This window comes from Sycon ciliatum, chromosome 10, assembly GCF_964019385.1.
Source record: "Sycon ciliatum chromosome 10, ocSycCili1.1, whole genome shotgun sequence".
Classification (NCBI taxonomy): domain Eukaryota; kingdom Metazoa; phylum Porifera; class Calcarea; order Leucosolenida; family Sycettidae; genus Sycon; species Sycon ciliatum.
The window spans coordinates 10,957,761-10,980,466 of NC_088652.1; the positions used below are offsets into that span (position 1 = coordinate 10,957,761).

The 22,706-nt window shown below is 45.2% G+C and overlaps 1 protein-coding gene across 5 annotated transcripts in view; it reads right to left on the reverse strand.

Moving 5' to 3' along the window:
• Positions 1–22,706, reverse strand: part of LOC135825798 (sushi, von Willebrand factor type A, EGF and pentraxin domain-containing protein 1-like) — a 579,302-nt gene that overhangs the window by 135,546 nt on the left and 421,050 nt on the right. For 3 of the 5 annotated variants that reach the window (XM_065338421.1, XM_065338420.1, XM_065338422.1), the window contains 3 exons: positions 18,449–18,721; positions 12,466–12,573; positions 5,139–5,408 (listed from right to left, as the gene is read on the reverse strand). The exons of the other annotated variants lie outside the window; for them this stretch is intronic. In XM_065338421.1, coding sequence (XP_065194493.1) covers positions 5,139–5,408; positions 12,466–12,573; positions 18,449–18,721 — 651 coding nt within the window. The remainder of the gene's footprint in view (positions 1–5,138; positions 5,409–12,465; positions 12,574–18,448; positions 18,722–22,706) is intronic. 5 annotated transcript variants of the gene reach the window in all.

A 22,706-nucleotide genomic window follows, 5' to 3' on the forward strand; every position in this document is an offset into this window, starting at 1 on the left:
CTCCACATAGCCTGACCTGGCCGTTTGGCTTCAGAACAGGTACCACAGGTGTTGCCCATTTGCTCCACTCCACCGGAGTGAGGATGTCAGCAGGCTCCATGCGACGTACCTCTGCTTCAACCTGGGTTTCAGCGCCATTGGCACCGATCGTGCCTTGACAAACTTTGGAGTCACATCAGAAGTCAGCTGGAGCTTGGCTTTCGCCCCCTTCAACAATCCTTGTTCATCATTGAATACCACTGCAAATTCATGTTTTAACTCCTGCAGTGAGGATTTCACATTCCTGATAGCCGCCAACTTCGTCCAGAGGCGATATTGCTGTAGCCATGTGCGTCCTAGCAATGCTGGCCCCTCGCAGTCGACCATGTACAGGTCAGCCTCCGCTTGCTGACCGTTGATGGTTACAGGCAAGCGCAGCACGCCTTGCGATCGAAGAGATTCACCGTTGTAGGCTTGAAGCACCAGTTTGGCTAGCCGAAGCGGGTGTTCAGAGAACAAGTGCCCGTATGTTGCAGGTGGTAAAACAGAGAGACCAGTGCCCGTGTGTACATCCAGAGATAACTCCTGTCCCGCGATCTGTGCGGTTATCGTGAGTGGTGCTCGTGGCTTTCCATTTGACTGGATCTTGGAGACACGCACATAGCGAATGCTGGACTCGTCATCTTCGTCGTTTGCAAACAAATAATTGTGGCCTGTCATCGCTGAGCCTTTGCGCTTGAATGATCTGGGTCGCGGAGTTGATTACGCTCCTGGCTGCTCAGCTGGCTTGCTTTGTCAAACCCGCTGCAAGTGGCCTTTCTTGCCACACGCATTGCAAACTTCGTCCTTGTAGCGGCAGTCAGGCGCCTTGTGTCCCACGCCACCACAGCGAACATACGTAGATCGTGCACCAGGCACAGGCTTTCGCGATGGGGTGCGAAGTTTGGTGACACCACCGCTGGCGTTCTTCGTATCCATCGCGGAGACTTCCAGAGTCCCTGGTGGCCAGCTCATCAGCCAGCGCGCCCTTGCCGGCGTTGTCAGTGCGTCCGTGGCCAGGAGTTTCCTCCGTGTATCTGCACTCCTCAGTCCGCAGACAAAGCAATCTCGCAGAGAATCTGCAAGATGGGCATTGAACTCGCAGGTCCTTTCCAAACGTCGAAGTTCGGCCACGTAGGAGGCGATCGATTCTCCTTGACGTTGATCCCTTTGGTAGAACCGATATTATTCTCCATTGACAAGTGGTTTCATTGCGAGATGTCCTTTGAGAGCCGCGCAGAGTTCCGCAAACGTCTTTTCAGTTGGGGCATCCGGGGCCAGCAAATCTTGCAGCAGTTCAAATGCTGGACCTCCGAAAGACCTTGAGCATCGTTGCTCGCTTCAGGTCATTATCATCGATGCCGTTGGCTGCCAAATACTGCGTCAAGCGTAGTTCGTACATCGACCAGTTTCTGCCAGTGACATCAAACAACTCAATGTGTCCAAGAGTTGCCATAGCCGTAGCTAATACTAGTAATGCTCACAATACCCAAAACGAAGCACAACCGGAGTTCACTTGTCCAGTACGCAATTGGTTGAATATTACAGAGTAGAGCAGTACAAAAGGAAGATAATGGAGGTAGTCCAAACACACGAGATAGCTAGCATGCATGAATAATGGATGAATCCAAGTGTGGTCATTTGACACTTCCAAAAGGTCTAACATCACCGACAATAACCAGATCAGTCCAGAATGTCGTAAGGTGTTTGACGATTCCTGGTTTAGTGTTATTCGTTGCGCACGTTTCTTCAAGCAATTGCAGGTGTTGGAAGCTGTGTATATTCGTACTCGTGACCCTGTGCTATGTAAACAGAAAGAAAACGTTGTATCAATCACACTCTTCAAGTAATATACACGCACCATTACATTCATTCACACAGTATCACATTCATCTGCAACTACCTTTCTCACATACACTATATTCACACATTGCAAAGGTGCAAACTTCGCTTTTTGTACTTGTTAGCTGCTGTATTTCTACCTGAAACCATATTAGCTACATGTATATAAGTGTGTGTTTTAGTTATTACATTTTTATGTGACGGCGTTCCACTGATGACAGTCACAAGAAAACGTTATGGAACTTGACTTTCTTCATTTTTGCTGTTGTTATGAGTGCACAATTTATCTTATTTATTGCCATTTTATTACCCTATAGTCTTAGTTTTTTTCTTCTTTTTTTTGAAAATTGTTCCACACAAAACATATGATTCGAACTCACCCTGCATGCAAAGCTAACCCACCTGCAAATTTCGAGCGAAATTGGAGAGATTGACTTGCACACATACTTCGGTATTCTCGGAAAAATGGGACGCAATCATGCACAATCGAGTAAGTAGTTTCAACTCGCAGCGCGTGCTCGAGTCGAGACAAGATTTGAGGAAGAAGCTCGGCTACTAGTGCCCTGGCGGATTTGTTTTGACATCGGCGGTTTCTAGATAGCTTGGTTCTCCTTCCGACTTGTCGTGGAGATGAAGAAGCGGGAGAGTAATCCGTCACCCACGACGCGGCCTCGCATTCTGCGTACTGGACGATTCAAGAAGCCGAGGTAGAGGAGGGAGACGTTTCGTAAGGTCAAACGATCGATCGAGTTCGTGAAAAATGGAATGGGCGATCTCCACCACCAACGCCACTGGATTCGACTCCTTCGAAGAGGTCGTTCAGTGCCTGTCTTCACGGTCGACGAATCGTTCATCTCAGGTATCTGGCTGTGGGATTGTCTGCATGCCAGAATCCTGGATGTGGTAAACCTCCAGCGCTCATTCATTGCGTTCAAGAGAAGAGGTACGGCCTGGACAGCGTACTCGTCATTCGGTGTCAGCAGCGTGGGATTGAGAATTTTATAGATACATGTACGCAGATTGAGTAGATACACGTACATGTAGCCGTGTAATTGCTCAACACCCTGGCCCCTTGCTTTCACAAGCAACACTAAAGCTGCTTTTGGTAAGTGTGTTTTTCAACCTCATAAGATTTATCCATGATATTTGCGAGTCATTGCCACCCTATGGCTATGGACATGTATGAGCACACTGTATGCGCGGTGCGCGCGAGCGTGTGTGTGTTTGCATAGACCTGCATGTTTGTGCATGTGTGCCCCATACGCATGTATGAGCTTGCACATGCATAATTATGCGCTCATGTTGATGTGCCCTCGCACACATACTTTACACTCGTGCATGACCGCTCCAAGGGCATGTTGGTGTGACATGTGTATGCGGGCATCTCAACTCATGCACATGCATGTGCACATGCATGTGGGTGGGTACGTACACGTGCGTGAATGTATGGGTGTATATTAGCGCGCGCGCACGTGTGTGCTATTGCGTCTGAGAGCATGCATGTGTGTGTGTGTGTGTGTGTGTGTGTGCGTGCGTGCGTGCGTGTGTGCGTGCGTGTGTGTGTGTGTGTGTGTGTGTGTATTGGCGTGGGCCCGCGTTTTTTAGTGTGTCCAATGATGAGTGTTTCCAATTCTGACTGCCTGTACTTTCATCCCATTATTGCGGTTCTATAATTGTTTTATGTTACATTTGTGTGTGGGGGTGTGCGTGTGTGTGTGTGTGTGTGTGTGTGTGTGCGCGCGTGTGTGTATGTATGCATGTATGCGTCAATGGTGTGAATTTTTGTGCTGGGTGAACACTCTGATCCCTAAACCGCGATACTGGAGCTCCCAAGCTACAGCCCCACATCGATTTATAGTTCATCTTTGGGATTGAGTTCGCTGCTCATAATTCTTTTGTTGATGTAGCATGCGGCCCTAGCTGAAATTGTCGAAGCTTGCCCTTATGCCAGTATCCTGTAGCACTCCATCATTTTTGCAGCATGTTCGGTGATGGAGTTTGCTGAACATCAGCCAAAGCGGCTGGCTACACTTCAACCGTGGGTCCATGCAAAGTTCTTCTCCAAATCAGTTGCAGTGCGGGCAGCTGATAGTGGGTTGGTGATGAAGCACTTTGTCCTGGCCCACAAACGAAGTCGTAAGCTAGCCTTTTCTAGACTGATGAAGGAGCAAGTCGGAGGTAAGAAGTGGGTGACAGCCTCAAGGAAGATTATATGATTGGTGGCTTAATAGCCAAGAACCAGCAGCAACCCAACTTGTTTGCGCGCACCATAAAATACCCTCATTTTTGCCAGTGTGGGGACACGTTCAAGCTCACATAGTTGAAGAACAAGAGGACTAATGTTTCGTTCCAACATGTCAGCTTTAATTGTTATTTGATATGGGGCTGTGCTAAGCGGTATCACACCTACATGTACATGTATCAAAACCAAGTACCAACAGGAGAGTAATTATGGAGAAAAGAACCATCGATAATGCGTGCATCTAGGGGTTTCCGGAAAATTCACTAGTTCAGCTCTTCCATCCTTATTGTTCTGAATGCCGAGGGCTCTAGAAAGTTTACGCAACACCTTACAGCCAAAAATCCAATACATTTTGACCAAAGCAGCAGCCGAGATGTACAAGCAATACAGATACGTGAATTTACCAAATTTAGCCTATTTTGAGTTTTTTGGATTCTTCTCCAGAATATGCACCTTGACCCCTCTTTTCGGACAGGAAACCTGTTTCTACCCACTTATAGGAAGTACTTGAAGTATCCACATATGGGGCAATCTCAAAAATAAGTTTCAAAAAAATTCAAAGTTTCCTCTTTTTACGTCTTTTTGTCCTTCTCCAGGAAATGACGATCTGGATTTCATCGTCAACCAAAGTGTAATTTTTTGGTGTTGATGTCATCTTAGTCAATACCTCGAACACTCTGTATTATTTTTATGTCATATTTTCTGTCGTAAATGATGTCATGGACGATTATTCATCAATTTTGGGATTTACATTTTGCACACCTGATGAGCCGTCATGACCTATACGGCGAAACGTACATTGTGTTTCCACAATTTTGGGATTGTGGGTTATTTTGTGTCATCAAGGAAAATTTTGTTTTTGGCAAGACCTATTCGGGAAATTGAAAACTGATGTCACTAAGCGAAAATATTAGGCTGTACCTATGGAAACCTAATATCAGATTGGGCTGATCTTGAATTTATATTTTTGGGCCTAACTGTCCCGAGATCCCTTAAATGCAGAAATGCCAAATGATCTGGTCAAAGTACACCTCACCTACACAAAGGACCCGAGCACTACCAGATTCTCCAATTGAAGGTCGACCACTTGTCCACGAATGAATATTTGCATTCCTCAAATGATAAACACCACGAAACTCCTGGATCATGGTGCTTATACAGGTATAGTAAGATTCAAAAGGAACCACCATGTTAGCGTCCCTACAAATTCTCACGGCCGAGGAATGACTGACCCGTTCAAAATTGTACCCAGGTGGAATATTCAGCGATACATGTCCGCACATGTCTCTTTCACCTAGATACGTACCTGTTGGGAGGGAGGGGGAGACACATAATTATTATGGAGGCAGAAAAAGAGTTGTACCGAAAAGAATTTTGTGAATGTGTAGCGTTGGCACGCTTGGAACTTTCACAGTGTATAGCGGATAGTGTTTAGCGTATAGCGTATAGCCTATATTTTAGCTCATCCCTGTACGGTAGCGTGTCCCTGTACGTTACTGTTTCCCGGTACGTTAGAATATCCCCGTACAGTGTCCCCGTGCGTTAGCGTTTCCCCGTACATTTGTGTACGGAGTCTGCCTGTGTATAAAAGCTGCTGCTCACGATTCTTTTGTTGTCAGTTAATTTCATTGCCAGTAATTTCATTGCCAGTTAAAATTTCATTGTCAGTTAAAGTTGCATTTCAGTTCAGTTCAATGTTTAATAATTACTAGTGTGTTCGCTGAGACCCTTGTGTATTCTTGCCTCCGAGAGACTGCGGCCCGCTACAAAATTGGTGGCAGCGGTGGTTAAAGTTACCTTTGTCAAATTCGACCCCACCTGTTTGGTTGGTTGGTTGGTTGGTTGGATTTATTTAAAGTCGTACAACAAACAGGCATATGTGACTCCTTATATGAAGACGACTTCTGGCAGTAAAACATTTTAAAGAAAAGAGAAAGGAAAAAAGGCAAAAAAAAGGAGAAGAGAAGATCAAGAATGTATACTGAGCATCAGGATTACGTTTACATTGGTAGCAATGGTGCTATAAAATTGGTAGCAGCGGTAAATTGTTTTCTCGTTCCGTTGGACCAGCATAGCAAGTGTCCCGCCATATCCACATCTCCCATACTTGATGATTTTCTTTTCATGCTATGAGGTGTTGTCAATAATACTATCGCCGAACGACAGTTCACAGAGTGACAGTTCACCGACCAACAGCTCACCGAACGACAACTCACCGAATACCCAGTTCACAGAATGCCTATTTCACCGAATGCATGGCCCAACCGGATGCGCCAGCTGCCGCTCCTCCTACACATGCCTGCCACATCCATTGATAGCTAGAAATGATGAAAGACAGCATCTCTACCGATTAATCTCCATGCCCAACGTAAGCTAATTCCTGATATGGCATTTTCTCTCCTGTCTTCCTTCCGTCTTCCTGTTCTCTTCAGTCTTCCTTTATGCGAGTGAGTGAGTCCAGTTTAGTTTGGTAGGCGTCCGATCATGGTGAGCCATGGTCTACCTAGCTAACCTAGGACAATGTGTGTGTCAATGCCCCTTATATTGTATTAAGTTCGGTTCTGAGCTTCGGTTTTGCTGGCAGGTTGTGCTAGAGTTGTGCAGCAATAGTGCTGTGGTTTTCAGGTCCTATTTGGAGGACGGTTCTTTCCCTTTTGGCCCCGTGAGATTGTGTGAACCTGGTGTGCTTCTACTTTATGATTTGTTTATCAGTTCATTCTTCTGTCTATTCCAAACGTTATCATTTCCGATATTATTTGCCATATCCCGGTTGAAGCTCTCCCAGTAATTCGTGATCTACTATAATGTTCAATGTGACTTGCTTTCGTTGCGTCCGGATATCAACCGAGGCTGTTCACGAATACATGCCTGTATATGCAAGTCATCCATTCTACCTATCTCCTATCATCGAGTTTATTCCGACGCGACCATGCATGTAGCCAGTTTCTTCAAAATCGCCGCTAAATTTTGATCCAGCATTTGATGTTGAGGAACTAACCCGCTTGTCTCGTAATTTCACTGTCGCTTTACGGCGCATTTGAAGTTGAGAAGAAGAAGTAGCGACGACCAGGCCATTAATTTATGGAATCCAATACACCACACCACCACATTGCGCTATTGGCCGATCCAAACTCTGCACTCACATCACCATCACCACAGCGAGGACAATTCCGGTATATAGGTTGATATTGACAATGACCCTCCAGACAGATGTTTCGCTCCTACTGAGCTCATCAGTGGAGGTATATGATGTTGAATGAAAGAATAATAAGAATAGACTGATCTTTATATACATTCAACATCATTCCTTGACGTGTTCACTGCTTCGCCCGTACTTTCACCTTCCGCTACTGGTTCCGCCTTCTCGATTTTTCTCAGTCGTGTCTCCGCTAGTCTCTGGCTTCTCCTCAGATTCGTTTTTCCTCCATTTTCGTTTCGTTCTCCTGGTGATCTTTCCGTTACCGCCGTCGGGTTTGTTAACGAACGATCGTCCGGCGGTCTCCCACGCCATGGTGTTGTTGTCAAGAGTGACACCAGATTCATGTGTTGCGCTCCTGTTGATTCCGGTGTTGTATCCATTCCTGGTTGTGTTGTAATACTGACAGGCGTAATAATACCCGCTCACCAGTTTTGTCCACACGCACTCACAGCTGCCACATTCACCTACTGCTACAGTGGTCCCTCTATAATCCGGCACCATTTGTGCCACGAAAATCTGCTGGATTAGGGAGGGTGCTGGATTAACAAATCTGATTTACTGTTGCAATGTGCATGAAAAGGACATTTTGGCTACTGAAAATTGTGCTGGTTTATCGAGGGTGCTGGATTATAAAGTGCCGGATTAGAGAGGGACGACTGTACCATTCTCAGATACTTGTACACTGCAAAGGTTCACACTACACGCGTTATGCATAACCGCTAGCTATGCTGCATTCTCACGCTTCTTTTCATATTACTCTAGCTATATAACTGGTTGTTTTAGTGATTCTTACTATATGACGATGTTCCACTGATGATAGTCACACGAAAACGTTCTGGAATTGTTTAATTTTTAATTGTTTTTACATGGTTATGAGTGCACAATTGATATTTTTCATTGCTATATTAGAAAGGAAGTGTCTACTGCATTGTGTGGATTTACGTCGTTGCATGCGAATACTGATTACGAAACTGTTTTTTTTCACCGCCTCCAAACTTCCTTTTGAATTATTATTTGAAACTCGGATGTTGAGACATAAATAAATGTAGAAAGAAAAGGACATACCGGTATGAATACGAGTTAAGAGTAACTCTCCATCACTGTAACTGGGTACTATATACAGTCAGAAAGTGCAATAACTAGGCACACATCTGACAGAGTACTGAGACATTCGACGTCCTGACACCTAGCTTCAACACATCTCCGGAGCGCTAACCGACAGCCTTCCAACTTGGAAGGTTCAAGGTTATAGAAAGACCAAAGAGGGGAACTTCCCGGGCTGGAGCCCGTACCGCTCAGTTTTGTACAAAACACCCGGGTGCGACACTTTGTCGAACACTTCAGCAATATCCACTGCCAGGACGCGCACAAGTCCTCCACTGTTGGCAACTCGGCTCCATTCGTGTTGAAGAGCTACAGTCCATTCACAAAAAGATGGCCCAAGCTCTGGCGAGCTCCTGTATTAGGCGATATTTCAAGATTTTACCGTACACAGTGAAGTGCTGTGAAATTTAAAATTTGAAAAAGGGTCCAAAAGGGGTACCTGAACTGGGGTTCGAACCATACAATGCACTGTTGCAGGCAGGGTCTGTAGCGATCTGACTCACTACTGTCATTATGTCATTTCTACATAAGCATGCGCAGGAAATAAAAAACATTCTCTTCGGTGACAACTTCTTCGTTGTCCGGTTGGCCAAAGTAGCCGTCGTCTAGGGCTCGACATAAAACCCTATACAGGTCCTCCCTCGTTATAACGAGTCCGGTTAGTACATAAACCCCGTTAGTAAATAGAAATCTGAAATCCCCTGGCGAAACGTGGTCTATACAGCTGTTTACAGGTCCGGTTACAACATAATCCGTTAGTACATAAAATCCGTTATAACGATCCTTTGCCCAGGTCCCTGGAGTGCCAAACCCTCAGTATAAGATAATATTGACCATGCATGACCAAGGCCAAAACACGTAGGATAAAGCAGAAAGAGAAAACGTATTATGTCTATGTATTCGTGAATATGGACGATCCTTTGCAATGTTTGCATCCAAGGAAGAGTTATATTGGAGATTTTAAATTATCTTATAACGAGTTGAAGCATCGATAATTTATGTTGTATCGAGGGTAGCCCGGGTAAGTACGAAGTAGTGCCTATTTCACCTTTAGCTGCAAGTCCTGCTACAAGATAAGTCTCGTTATAAGATAACTTTTTCGATGGCCCAGAGATTATCTACTAACGAGGGAGGACCTGTATACCCTATATTGGTGACCCCAGACGCGGAGTTTTGAGCATGCCATCCCCGAGCTCGGCCCGCCGCAGTTTCCTGCTCGCCTCAACACTCGGGATCGCGGCTGTTGACGTAAAACTTGAGCCTCACCACCACGCGACACTGGATCGGCCACCCTCCCCGGCCCACCTGGATGCCCCGCTATCCTGCCACGGCATTGTCCAGTCGTCCGTATTCGTCCATCTTCGTCCTGGCCTTAAGCTGGAAATTGGCCACCTCCACCATCCGTACCACCTCAACTGTGCACGAACGCAGGCACACGCTGACGCTGCGCACGCCTCCACCCGTCCCCGCCTCACTCCGCACGCCTCGCCCCAGTGCAGCGCTCCTGCTGGTTACCCGCCAAGCCTGCAACATGCAGCCGCCTCTGACATGATAATACTCCCCTGTCACTCCTACATTTCCTCGTTCCGCCTCTGACACGATAATACTCCTCTGTCATGCATACGCTTCCTCTTTTCTTTCTTTCTGCCTCTGACATACTCTCCACCTCTGTCACCTTAACACACCTCTGACACGTTAACCCGCCTCTGTCATACATCTCTCTCTTTCCTGCTTTTCTGGTTTTTGCTTCAGCATTTGTGCCACGTTGTTAACAAATTTCACACACGCAGCGCTCTTGCTTGTACATATTATGTATCATATTATTATATGTTTGCCTTTCCGCCTTGTACATGCTGCACTTCCTTTCTCTTCTCTTTCTTTTTTCTTGTTTATCGTGCTTCGCTCCTCCCGACCTCACCACTGGTGGGGGAGTACTGTAGCGACCTGACTCACTACTGTCATTACGTCATTTCTACATGCGCAGGAACTAAAAACATTCTCTTTGGTCTCAACTTCTTTGTTGTCCGGTTGGCCAAAGTAGCCGTCGTCTATAGGGCCTGATGTAAAATCCTATAGGTCAAACGGCCTGGATTTTGATGGGTTTTCCCAATTCAGTGCTCTTGGGGCAAAACCTGGCCGAAATCCTATTCTTGCTATGGCTTGCTTTTTGGAGAAATAGACTGCTGAAACATGATTGGAGAAAGGAAAAGGACATTATGGATACGAGTCATTCGACGTCCTGACACCTAGTTTCAACACATCTCCGTAGCGCTAACCGACAGCCTTCCTTTCTACATTTATTTATGGCTCAACATCCGAGTTTTAAACATAATTGGAAGAGGATTCCATAGGGGATTGCAGAAACATATTCTAAAAAAACTCAACGTTTGACCCATTTATGGCCAAAAGCTAGAAATCCATCTTTTTCTGAATGGACTGTAGGAGGAGGTCGGTTGCGCCAAGTCCAGAGCAGAAGCCAAATTGGTGAGCAGAGAGAATAGAGTTGCTGTCGAGAAAGTTTGTAGTGCTCCGGTTGATTATGGTTTCCATACATTTGAAGATAATGGAGAGAAGGGATATTGGATGGTAGTTTTTCACACAAGATCTTCAGCCCTTCTTGTAAACCGGGACAATGTTTGCCACCTTATAGCCAGATGGCTGGTGGCCTTGTCGGAAGCAGAGAGAGGACAGACGAGCAAGCGGGCGTGCACGCGAATCTGCACACATCTTAAGCACCCGACAGGGGACAGTGTCAGGGCCACTTGCTTTTGACGGGTTGATGGCTATTAGCACACGCCTCACAGTAGATTGGCGAAAGTGCACTGTTGTTATTCTGTGTAGTGAACGCTGTTTGACATCCAGAAAGGCGGTAGCAACATCACTGAAGTCAGTCTCTAGACTGCATTTTCAATGACATAAAAAAAAGTAAATTATCGTATCCGATCCCGAAGGGAACTCACGACGGCCGCTAACACCCGATAAACCCTAGCGGCAGATGCAGCGCCTAACGGTGGGGGTGAGTGGGTAAGTCTCACAACCACTGGCACAAGTGCCGAAAACGACCCCATTAGCTGCATCCATGTACCCCTTGTGCCTGGCCACAAGTTCCCAGTTGACTGTGGGTAGCAGTACGGCTGGAAAAACCGCTCCCAGGCAGGACTTGAACCAGGTACCTCTCGTATCTCAATCATTGTCTTTGACCAACCCACTGTGCCTGCCGTAGCTTCACATAATCTCGTCTTTGTCACGATTCAGTGTGTGCTCCTGTCCATCAGAGACAATAGGAACAGGCACAGTGCTATCGCGAACACTTCCACCTGCACGCTTAACCATGGACCACCACTCCTTGTTCTTCAGACTTAGTAACTCACACTCCCTGTGAATCCACACAGGCGGGTAGGATGCAGCCCTCACCGTACCCACACACTTCACGTGCAAATTAGCATGTGTGGACCCCCAAGTCCTAAAATATTCACTGGTTTGAAGGAAAGACACGAACTGGAAAAGTGTGAAGAAATAATTGACTGTCACCACCAGGACTCAAACCAGAGACTCTCGCTTGTAGCTAGCGATAGTCTAACCACTGCGCTATGGTGTAGTCGTCATCCCAGCAGAGACTGTTCAACATTCTATTCAGACTTCGTAACTCACACTTCCTGTGAATCCACACAGGCGGGTGAGACGCAGCTCTCACGTGCCCAAACACATCACGTACAAACTAGCACGCGGGGAGCCCCAAGTCATAAATTAACTGGTTTGAGGGAAACACACTTTAAAATAGGCATGAAAAATGAATTTTCCAAAAATTATGCCTGTGCCACCTTTTAGCTTGGCTTGGCTCATATGATGCTCTCGGCCTAGTGTTGTGTCTCAAAAAGATCATTGTTTATATAAAGTTTTTATGATATTTCAAGTGAAGTGTGACTGTGACAGCCTATAGGCCCATATTTGGTGAATGGATTATAGTTAGACTATGTGTGTACTTCGTACTGGTGGATAAACCAAAACCTAGGCTAACTGCCGCCAGGTCTGAGCAATTCAACTCACTGCTTTCACTTACGAGAGCAATTTGTACCATTGTAATAGTAAGGCATTCTACATTCACAATGTCCTGTCGAATTACAGAGGGCATTTTGCTGGCACGTGACCGATGAACAAGCAGCAAATTCTGAAATTAGAAAAAATCAATGTTGAATGCAGATCATAATAATTATTATGAAATGTTATTGCCAATATGGTGAAATTGATGTTTTATGAAAACGAATGCTAAGGCGCACCAGTCCACTACTGGTAATCTTAACCCTTTACGGATCTACCAAAAGAGAACCGATACTATAGCACTGGTGCATGTGACCCTCATTTTCAGGCTTTTGTGGCTAGGAGACAACACTTACCAAAAAAATTCCCGCATCTATATACTGAAAATTGTTGAAATTGGAAAAGACAACCATCCGTCATGCGTGCTGTTCAAAAACTGGAGTCTCTTGAGGCCGTGTTTGACAAGCATTCTGAGAGTAGCAACAATACCGGTCCAGGCTAGATATTCCAGAGGTTTTGCAGTGTAGTGTATTGAGAGAAAGAGCTCCGAGTGAACAATCCACGCTGATGATCCGTTTGGGTCTACACAATTTTGCTGTCAAACCGTTCCTATTTGAAACACCCTCCTCTACATGTGTTTGGGTGCCCCCTCCTCAGTTATTTAACGCAGTTGAAGACTCAAGAACCTGTCTGCATCATTTGCAACAAATAATATCATAATAAGAAGAGGTTTGTGCGACTTCGATGATAATTGCTTCTGTTCAGCACCTCCATGAGCGACACTGACTTGCGCTGCTATCTGGTGTTCACGTGGTGTCTGTCGCGCTTGAAACGGAGCGTCTCTGTAAGTTTGTTTCCCTGGTGATGTTTTTGCCTGGTGAGCACTATATAAGTGGTGCTCTTCAGGCATAACCTTCCTCAGCCTTCTCAAGCTCAACTGATGAGGGGTTAATGAGCAATGTGAGTATGTACATACGGAAGAGATGACAAGAGGTAGGATGTTTGCTTTGAAATCTTGTCTGGGGTATATTGTCGGAGGCTAAGTGGGGTGCTATTAAAGAAATGAAGTGAAGCATAGATGGGGAAGTCTCTTAGCTGGTTTGCGTGTTGTGGGTAACTCAAAGGTTCGGGGAACCTGAGCGTGCGAATGGGTTGTATTCGGGGTAGGTGAATTGCAAGAAGGCGTGGTGTTGCATATCTATGATGCAGGCTATGTGCATGAATGACATGGAAGAGGGTACGGCGGCTGCTGAATGATAGCCATTTGAGCCAGTGGAGCAGCGCGGAGTGGGTTCTGTGTTCAAATAGGGGAGATGCAAACAGAGGCGAGCGGCGCGCCGATTGATGCGCTCAAGCCGGTTATTGAGGGTTGCGGGGAGGGGTGAGAGGTCAGTGCAAGCATACTGAAGAATACTGTGAATGTAAATTAGATAGATGTAGGAGAGAGCAGAAGTGTAGTCGCAGGAGAAGGAACATCTTCCTCTTTAAGGGGACAGTGAGGTTGGTATCGTTGAGTCGGAGTGTGATTGATGGTGGTCTGGGAGGTGGCCGGTTGGTGTGGTGAAAGTGGATGACAGTGGTCTTATTTTCGTTGATGCAGAGCTGCCAATCCCTCAGCCACTGTGCGGCGGTTGTCACAGCTGACTGGAGGTGCTCTTCTGTGGCTAGACATTTCTCATGAGCGGCAATCATGGCAATGTCGTCGGCAAAATGGCTGCACTCAGTGTTGGCATTTATGCAGGCGGTTGGCAGATCGACTGTGTAGGCTGTGAACAAAAGCGGCCCCAAGACAGAACCTTGGGAGACCCCTGCAGGAATGTTCAGCCAGGTTGATTTGCTGCTCTCCACTGGCACACATTGTCGTCTGTTGGAGGCAATCCACTGGAAGAATTTGCCATCGAGTGCGAGGTGGGTCAATTTAGCAAGCAGTCCTTGGTGCACACCCGGTGAAATGCCTTAGATAGGTCGAAGAAGCAAGCAATACCTGTTTGCCCAGCATCTCTTTTCTCGGTGATCTGATGGATTAACCGAGATAGCTGCTGTGTGGTGCCATCGTTTGGCCGAAAACCTGATTGGCCGTTGTGGAGGTGAGGTTGGATGTGCTTCGAGATCCGGTCACCAACTATTCTCTCTTGCACTTTCGACGTCACGCTGAGCAGCAATATGGGTCGATAGTTGGAGGGCTTGGTTTAGCTGCCCTTCTTGTGGATCGGGTGACTGTTGCGTCGCTCCACTCTTGCGGGATAGTGCAACGATAGAAGGAGATGTTAAAAAGGATATCTAGGGACGGCGCAAGTGAACTGGCTGCCTCTTTCAGTAGTCGGGTTAGTATGTCATCACAACCCGGGGTCTTTGACGGGTCGAGGTTAGACAGTAGCTTTGAATCCTCTTGGGCTGTTGTTTCAAGTGTAGTGAGACCAGGTGTATTGGGTGTGGGGACATGAATGGAGAGGAATTCCTGCTGGCGCCCTGTAACTGACTGTCGGCTCTGCCAGTTGAAGAAAGCGTTCAGGGTGGTTGTTTCAGCTGGGGTTGAGAGAGTGTGGCCCTGGAAGAGCATGTCTGGCAGAGTAGGTCGTTGTGAGGACTGGAGGCCACGCATCAGTTTGTGTAGGTTTGGTGTGGAGTGGCTCGTCCCAGTGCCACTACTTACATACCGGTATGTAGACTTAGCGATTCGGAGAAGGTGAGGTATAGAATAACTTGTAGTTCCCTGGTTCCTTTTCTATACTACTTCCTCCGCTGCATCGAAATTGTCGCAGTTTGACTTTTTCTTATAAAACGGGGTATTTACTCACCAGCACTCGTACCAGAGGCAAGGAATCGGACAAAGGCGATAGTCATCAGTATAGGGTGACGGCAAAGTTCTATTTTCTGTTATTAGAAGCTGGAATTTTTGAACTAGACGCAATTTCTTCGCTGATGTCGCTGCGATGGTAATTTCGACTCGCCGAGATCAGTCAGGCGTTGCAGCCTGCACATTTCTCGTCCTTATGGCCATTCACTCAAGCCTCATCACTGTTTTACCTTAGCTGGGGTGAGAAAGACTTCGTGGAACAAGTGGTAGCGCTTGGAGAAACATCGAGGGGTCAGCAAAGTAAATGCCTGCAACAACGATAAAATTTGTCGCTCTGGCTGAGACACTCAGTACATGATTGTACCTGCAAGAGCTATGTAGACTCTACACGTAGTGCTAGTGATGCACGCGCAGGTGCCATACCATGGTATATGAGTGATGCTAAAAAAAGAGGGCGCGCTGGACGTGATAGTACACTTACCTGCATGAGCTCTGACCACACAGCTAAATTAAATGGGCATGCCCCGGCTAAAAAATGTTCTTTTCAAGATCGAGGTGATTCCGCCGACGGTAATCAACCGACCTCGCAACGATCGTGTGTTCTTACTAGGCTCAGTTGGTGGTGAAGTAGAAATCATCCAGAGGTTGTAGACGACAAGCATAGCAGCTCTTGTCCAGGTGGAGAAAGTCAAAGCAGGTGAGATGAGGCGCGACCAACTTTCAACCTTCCTTGAAATATTTCGGAACGATATTTTTGCGTCCATTGACATCAGCGACGACGAGGACTTCATCTCTGCATGAAAACTCTCAGTCCAACTGTCCTGGAAAGTAACTCTAGTCTTCAGACTATCATACTGTGTAATAAGTTTGGAATGGCTTAGCTTATGGAGTTGTCAGTAACAAGTGACAAGTCACTAGTCAAACTGCGATAATTTCGATGACGCGGAGGAAGTAAAAATATTCATAAAAAAGTAAAAAAAGGACCAAGGAACTGCAAGTTACACTATAATGTCCACTAACACCACCAGTTACTAAACAATCAGCTCATGCTATAACACTGCACGACAATGACCGACGGTACTGACATTCTACAACTAACCGGCTAACAGCTCTAGCTCATCTTTGATATAGCTTAGAACCTTCCAAGTTAGAAGGCTGTTGGAGTGCGCGTCCAATATGTGCTAGAGCTGTTAGCCAATTAGTCGTAGAACGTCAGTACCGTCGGTCAGTGTTTTGCAATGTTATCGCATGAGCTGATTGTTTAGTAATTGGTGGTGTTAGTGGACAGTATAGCGTAACTTGTAGTTCCTTGGTCTTTTTACTTTTTATAAATCAATCCTTGGCTCTCCATCTGAGTTAACGAGAGAGCTTGGAAGGTCAGGGCCGTACGCGATGCTCTTTTGCCTAGCTAGCTCATCATGCATGTTAACTATTGGAAATGTTTTTTTTCATTGATTGGCTACATCAAAATTTCTCTTTGCATTTTAGGGTAAGAGAACACTGTCTACCAACCTGATGACCTAGGCAAAAAAATCACAGGGATGCTATAAATTTTCCATTTCTCCTTTTTTTAAAGACATAAATTGGGATTCGAACCCGCACTGTCGCCCTACATGCATTCCCCGATACACTTCGCAATCATACTCATTCTTCCAAGTTGCTTCACGTTATGATCTTGCATTTGAAAGCCTTTTTTTGAATATTGTGGCCAGCTGTTTGTGGCCAGCTGTCTTTGATGGTACAGTACGGGACAGGTGCTAGATAGCACCTGACATGCCGATGGCACAAATAAACAAACAAACAAACCCGGAAGTAATCCTTTGAGGACCAAGGACGAGTTATCTCATCCTCAAAAAGTATGCTGTATTCCCGAGGACGAGGATACTCGTCCAGTTGCATTCCACAAAATAGTGCCTGACTCAAAGTACTCGTACGCTGTTGTAGATCGCGCGAATGACTTGGATACTTGCCTGCAGCATCTTCGAACTCGTGGGTGGCGATTCAAACAAAGCTGGGGGGTTCACGAGGTAGTTGGATTTATTTATTTGTTTCACCTTCCCGTGGCCAGAGAATATAGGCCAATATGGAGGGAGGGGCGATAGCCAGCCATGGCTATGTCACGCCCGTTCTTCGATCTCAAATAAAATTTCAAAGAGTGTCGTTGCTATTTTTTGAACTACTATCACATCATATCGATCTCTCTTTCGTGCTGTTGTCAGTGGTTTTAGATTCCGCGAATGACTTGACTACTTGGTTGCACAGGCTGCAGCATCTTAGATCGCGTGGGTGACGATTCATATGAAGCTCACAGGTCTGCGAGGTGCTAGGAGGTCACGCGCGTCCTTCGAACTCAAATAAAAATTTCAAAATTCCAAAAGTGTAGTTGAAAATGTTGAACGACTATCACATCTATCTCTCTTTTGTTGTGGATCGCGTGAATGACTTGCATGTAGCTTCTTCAAACGCGTGGGTACCGATTCGCGCAAAGGTCGCAGGTCTGCGAGGTGCTAGGAGGTCACGCGCGTGCCCCCTTTGAACAAATATAAAAATTCAAACTTGTTCAGTAGGTCCTATTTTTGAACTCAACCGTCGCGATCATGGCATGTCGTAATCTCTCATCGGTCTCCTTTCGGAGGCGTACGATACTATATTCATGGACAGCGACAGCGAGAACGAGTCATTGGACTCGAGCGGCGATTCTGAAGACGGAAGTGACTCAGATGTTTTTGAAATCGAAAGTGATGGTTCTGACGACGACGAAATTAAGAAAAAGGGAAATCATTAACCACACAGCGAAAAGGCTGCAGCAAATAATATTTTAAATTATAACTGAATCGGGTGCAAAATCAAGAAATCATAACAAGCAAAACAAACTAATAATAAATGGTAACTGAAGCCAAATATCATCAGCATAGCCGAACCGGGGAACATGACCCGTGCCACAATCAAGATATGACGCTTTGCTTCTTATTTCGGATGCTACATCAAGTTAGTCAATCTGATGGTAGTAGTCTTGGTCTCCATTTCCCAAAAATTCAAAAGCCCAGTTGCCAGGGCCATAACGTTGTGGAACTGGCCATTTACTAGTACCTTAATTGTAGCATTTTGCCCAGTGGCTGAATGGCATAACTCTATAGCGGTAAAAGGGTTAAGATTCAATGAAAACTGTATTGTGCTTATTACGCTAAATGTATATGTTGTGACCTACCGACACAGACAATGTTGTGTAACTGATCACGTGATGCATCTTCTGTTAGATTGTCTCCACTCAGAATTGACTTTACCAACCAATCAGGTGTCACTAGCCAAACACTATTGTTAATCTTGCCAGAGCTAACTGCGGATGAAATGCAGCCTGGATGGCTCGGGAGTGACAGTCCTGCCTTTGAACAACTAGTTATTGCCATGTCCAGGCTCGTCTTCAAGTGTGCGCTTGTATCTAAAATTAGAAGGCTTTCATTTCCCGCGCATTCGTATCTCTCTGAACATGCAAAAGAGGGCAGATTACACGAAAATCAATATTAACATCTTGGTTTACCAACCAAGCAATGTTTTTATAACTTCATCAGAGACCCACTCATTATTGTTACTGAAACCCGGTTTGCGGAAAAGATGAAGGGTATTGGTGAAAGAAAAACCAAGTCTGAAAAATTTATTAAATAATATTTAAAAAGGAATTGAAAACTTAGAGACCTGTGAATGCAGTTCCTTGGTCTTTTTCTGTAATGCAAATTAAAAACTTATATTTTCAAAGAAAAAAAAGGATGGGCCATGACCCAAGTCGTCACCGCCAAAAGCAACCAGCACTATTCTTTCCGTAGATGTTGGAATCTAGGAATGATGAAGCAGGTATGTTCCAGTGTTCCAATATGTTGGTTCCCATTTGGTTTTTAATTCCCGCTGGTTATGGAAAAATTAATTGGGTTTAATTAAAAAATTAATGCCATTTACAAAATTCTCTTCTCTTTCCTAAACGTAGCATACCACCATTTCTTCAAAGGGGAACTTGAGGTAGCTTGAGGAAGTGAAGTTCATACCAGGGTGTTGTGTAACTGTAGGTGACATTTGAGCCCCGGCCAGCGAAAACCAGCACTTGTGTACTTGATATCAATCATCAAAACGTGACGTCAAAGTTTGGGACGCGCAGTGAGCTGGCTTTTGAAGATTCTTTTCGATCGAGTGGGTGTCTTTGTTGTCAAAGGAGTTTCAAGTGTCTTCAAATGTCTCTGGTCAATTGATTTTAGCGCTAGGAGAGAGCTCGTCACACGGAGGTTGAGTTTAGACACAGCGATGGCGACAGGTGTCGCGACAAAGACTTAGGTCCAGAGTTGTCAGCGTGAGACTGCCTGTACGAAGCAGCGCTGAAAGTTAGTTCGCGATCGGAATTATTTCTTTGTTGTCGATCTCGCTGAGTTTGTCCAGCAGTGGCGAGTGTCATATGCATAGCAACGAAGAGCCCTCATAAAATCGACACTGGATACTGGTGGCGACGATAGTCAGTGCTGAAGAAATAGCGACTGCGAGGAGAAGCTGAATGTCGACCCGCTGAGCGATCCGTATTTCTATATCGACAACAATGATGTTGCAGACACTGATGGAGGGCTTCTCACGGCGCAAAACAGAGCGTAGTATTCTCAGTACTCTTCCTTGCCAGACGACACCAAGCTGGCTGCTGCCTGTGTTGAGAAAGGGGATCCCTAAAAACTCAAACCGGCTGAACGCTTTGGGGCAACATGTTCACGTGCTACAAAACGCCAGCATTCGCTCATATCATTGAAATACAATTATGCTGAAATCATGGTCTGAGTGAAAGTGTACAAGGGAGTGGATGTCAGTAGTATTGATCAGTACATCTATCAGTATGGCAAGCTTTGGGACAACGCCCAAACTGCCAGCGCAGAGGTCCCTGAACACAATTTGGAAGGCCAGCCACCAATCATCGTTTTGCACTCTGGTGTTGTAAAGAAGGTAGTGATGTATACGGAATATCGTCACTGTGACTTCTGAACTACTCATGCCTGCACAGGCTGCAGTACCAAGAGGGCAAGCCTGACTTGCATTCTATTTACTTACATGTACCTGTTCCACATCACAATCAGAAACTGTAGGATCAACTTGCATGGAGTCACTAGGCATGGATGCTGCGCCAACTGTACCGAATCTTGACCTCTCCGACTTCAAACTCTATTTTCCATGCTTTCGCTTATCAGATTGTCACCAAACTTGATAACTTGAATGATTAATAGTGTAGAAACAATTTCGAGGGAAAAAATAATTTTTGAAAAAATTACACATGTTCAGGTTTCTGCTGGCTGGGGCTCATTTATAATTTCTTTTTTCTTTCATATTATTATTAATTATTATCAGTCTAATCAATTCGTTCATCGTTGTCAGCGTGTAGCAAAGTACTGCTTACCTTGAGTCCAAAACACAATTAACGAGTTACGATAGTTCTTACTACGACGTTGCATGTTGTTTGTAGATTTACATCACGTACATGCAGCTTGGCAAGTTGTGTCACTATGCAATCCAATGCAATGCAATCTATTCCACTGCACGTATTTCTCGTAACACATCCATGCTTACTTCGTAGGTGTTTAGGTCCGGTCTTGCGTGATAGAGCTTTCTATATGATTGATTCTAAGAAACACCGACATTGACTGAGCTTCGAACTTTTTCTTCTTTGTCTGCCCGTGCATTCTGTTCTCAAACAAAGCCTTCGTTAAATGTGTTTATATTTTCGCGCTCTGCAGATTGGTTTGCCTCACGCTCAGCTTTGTTTCCTTTTCTTTGTCAAGTGCATTATTACAACGTATGACTTGTCTACGCACTTATCACGTGACCTTTTGACCGCACGCGCTATGCAGTATGCACGCTCTATGCTAGTGCCTTTGAGCAATCAAAGCGACCCGCTTTTCTTTTTTTCCACGTCGCAGTCGTTCATGATCGCCATCTTTACGTTTGATTTTGAAGCGCGGTTGTATGCTTATGCAGCTGCCTTTTATCATCTTTCGCTGATCACCTTTCAGATTTATCCTTATTTTTCTTTATGTATTCTCTCGCCCATTCTCTCACCCACGTTTGGAACGGTTGTCGGTTGTAGCATGCCAAGGGTTGGATGCAAGGTTGGTTAGGATTGTTCAGTAACAATTCAGTAACAAGGCCAAGAAGCACAGCCGGGGTGAGGCTGCCAAATCTCGTTGCTATCAGTTCAGCAAGAGAAAATATCAGGTGAGCGGTATAGCGGGGTGAAGAGAACAAGAGAGCATCATGGGAAGAAAAACATTATACGGGTGGATGTTCACAAATAATTTGTGCATTCGATGGTAAAGAGAACAGGCAATTATTTTCTCATGTTGGAATTTTTATATCAGCTTTGGCTTTTTTGTTCATGTTGATCATTTTTGGCTTCCTACAATATCTCCAGTGCACCACTTGGTTGCGTAAGAGTAGGCTGATGAATGTGTGATCCCAGCTCATTTGACACTGGGGTTGTGGCATTTTGTCCATTCAAGCTTCCACGTGCACTTGAACATCAATAAATTATTAGCTTTTTCCTTCTGTGGTCTCTCGTCGTGCTCAAGTAGTTGGTGCATCTTTGTTTGAAGGGTGGTTGTTTTTGCTGTGGACTTTTATTTTTCTTCATCAATAGCACGGGCATGATTGCCTTTTCGCCGTCTCATAGGTCCGGTTCTCACAGAAAGATGAAGGAAATTATATGAGGAAATGTATAGAAATAAAGACATGCAAGCGGTAAAAATATTTTTTAAATGTTCGTGGTTCCATTAGAACGATGTGTTCCGTTCACTTGTCTCTTCCTGTGTGCTGGACTTTTCGCCTTTTATACAATACATGGTCATGGGCAGTTGCAGCCCCTTGGGCAAAATATTTTGTTCCGACAGTTATGCTGTTGTCAGAGTTGTTCTTCTTTTGTGTATGTCACTTCCATTACACATGGTTTCTATGAGACTTGACCATTGCTGACATTTTCAGAATGCATGAATAGCTTGTCATTGTGTTGGTCTTGCTGAAGATCGTAACCAGTTGTTAACCAGAAGGAAAGAGCTTGACGATGAGCCAGACTTTTGTTTACATGCAATGTCTGTGGCTGCCGTTTTACTGAATGGTGGGTTGTATCATGTTAGATTGTGTATTTTGCTTCTGTCCATCATCCTGTCTCCTCCTCGTCCAAATAGTCAACTTGTTACATGGATACACTGTCTATAATAATGATGATACAGATTCCAAAAAGCTGAAAGCTGAATGCGTTCTCACACTTGATGTAACAAAAGGCTCCTGCTGATCATCTCAGACACTTATTTGACAAGGGCGGCACACGAGGTCAGAGTTGGTAGTGAATTAACTCTCTCCCTCTCTATTTTCACTGTAATCGTATCGGGATATTCTTTCACAGTTCCAGCATATATCCTTTTGTGCAGTGCCTGCTCCACCTTGACGCAGCGCCG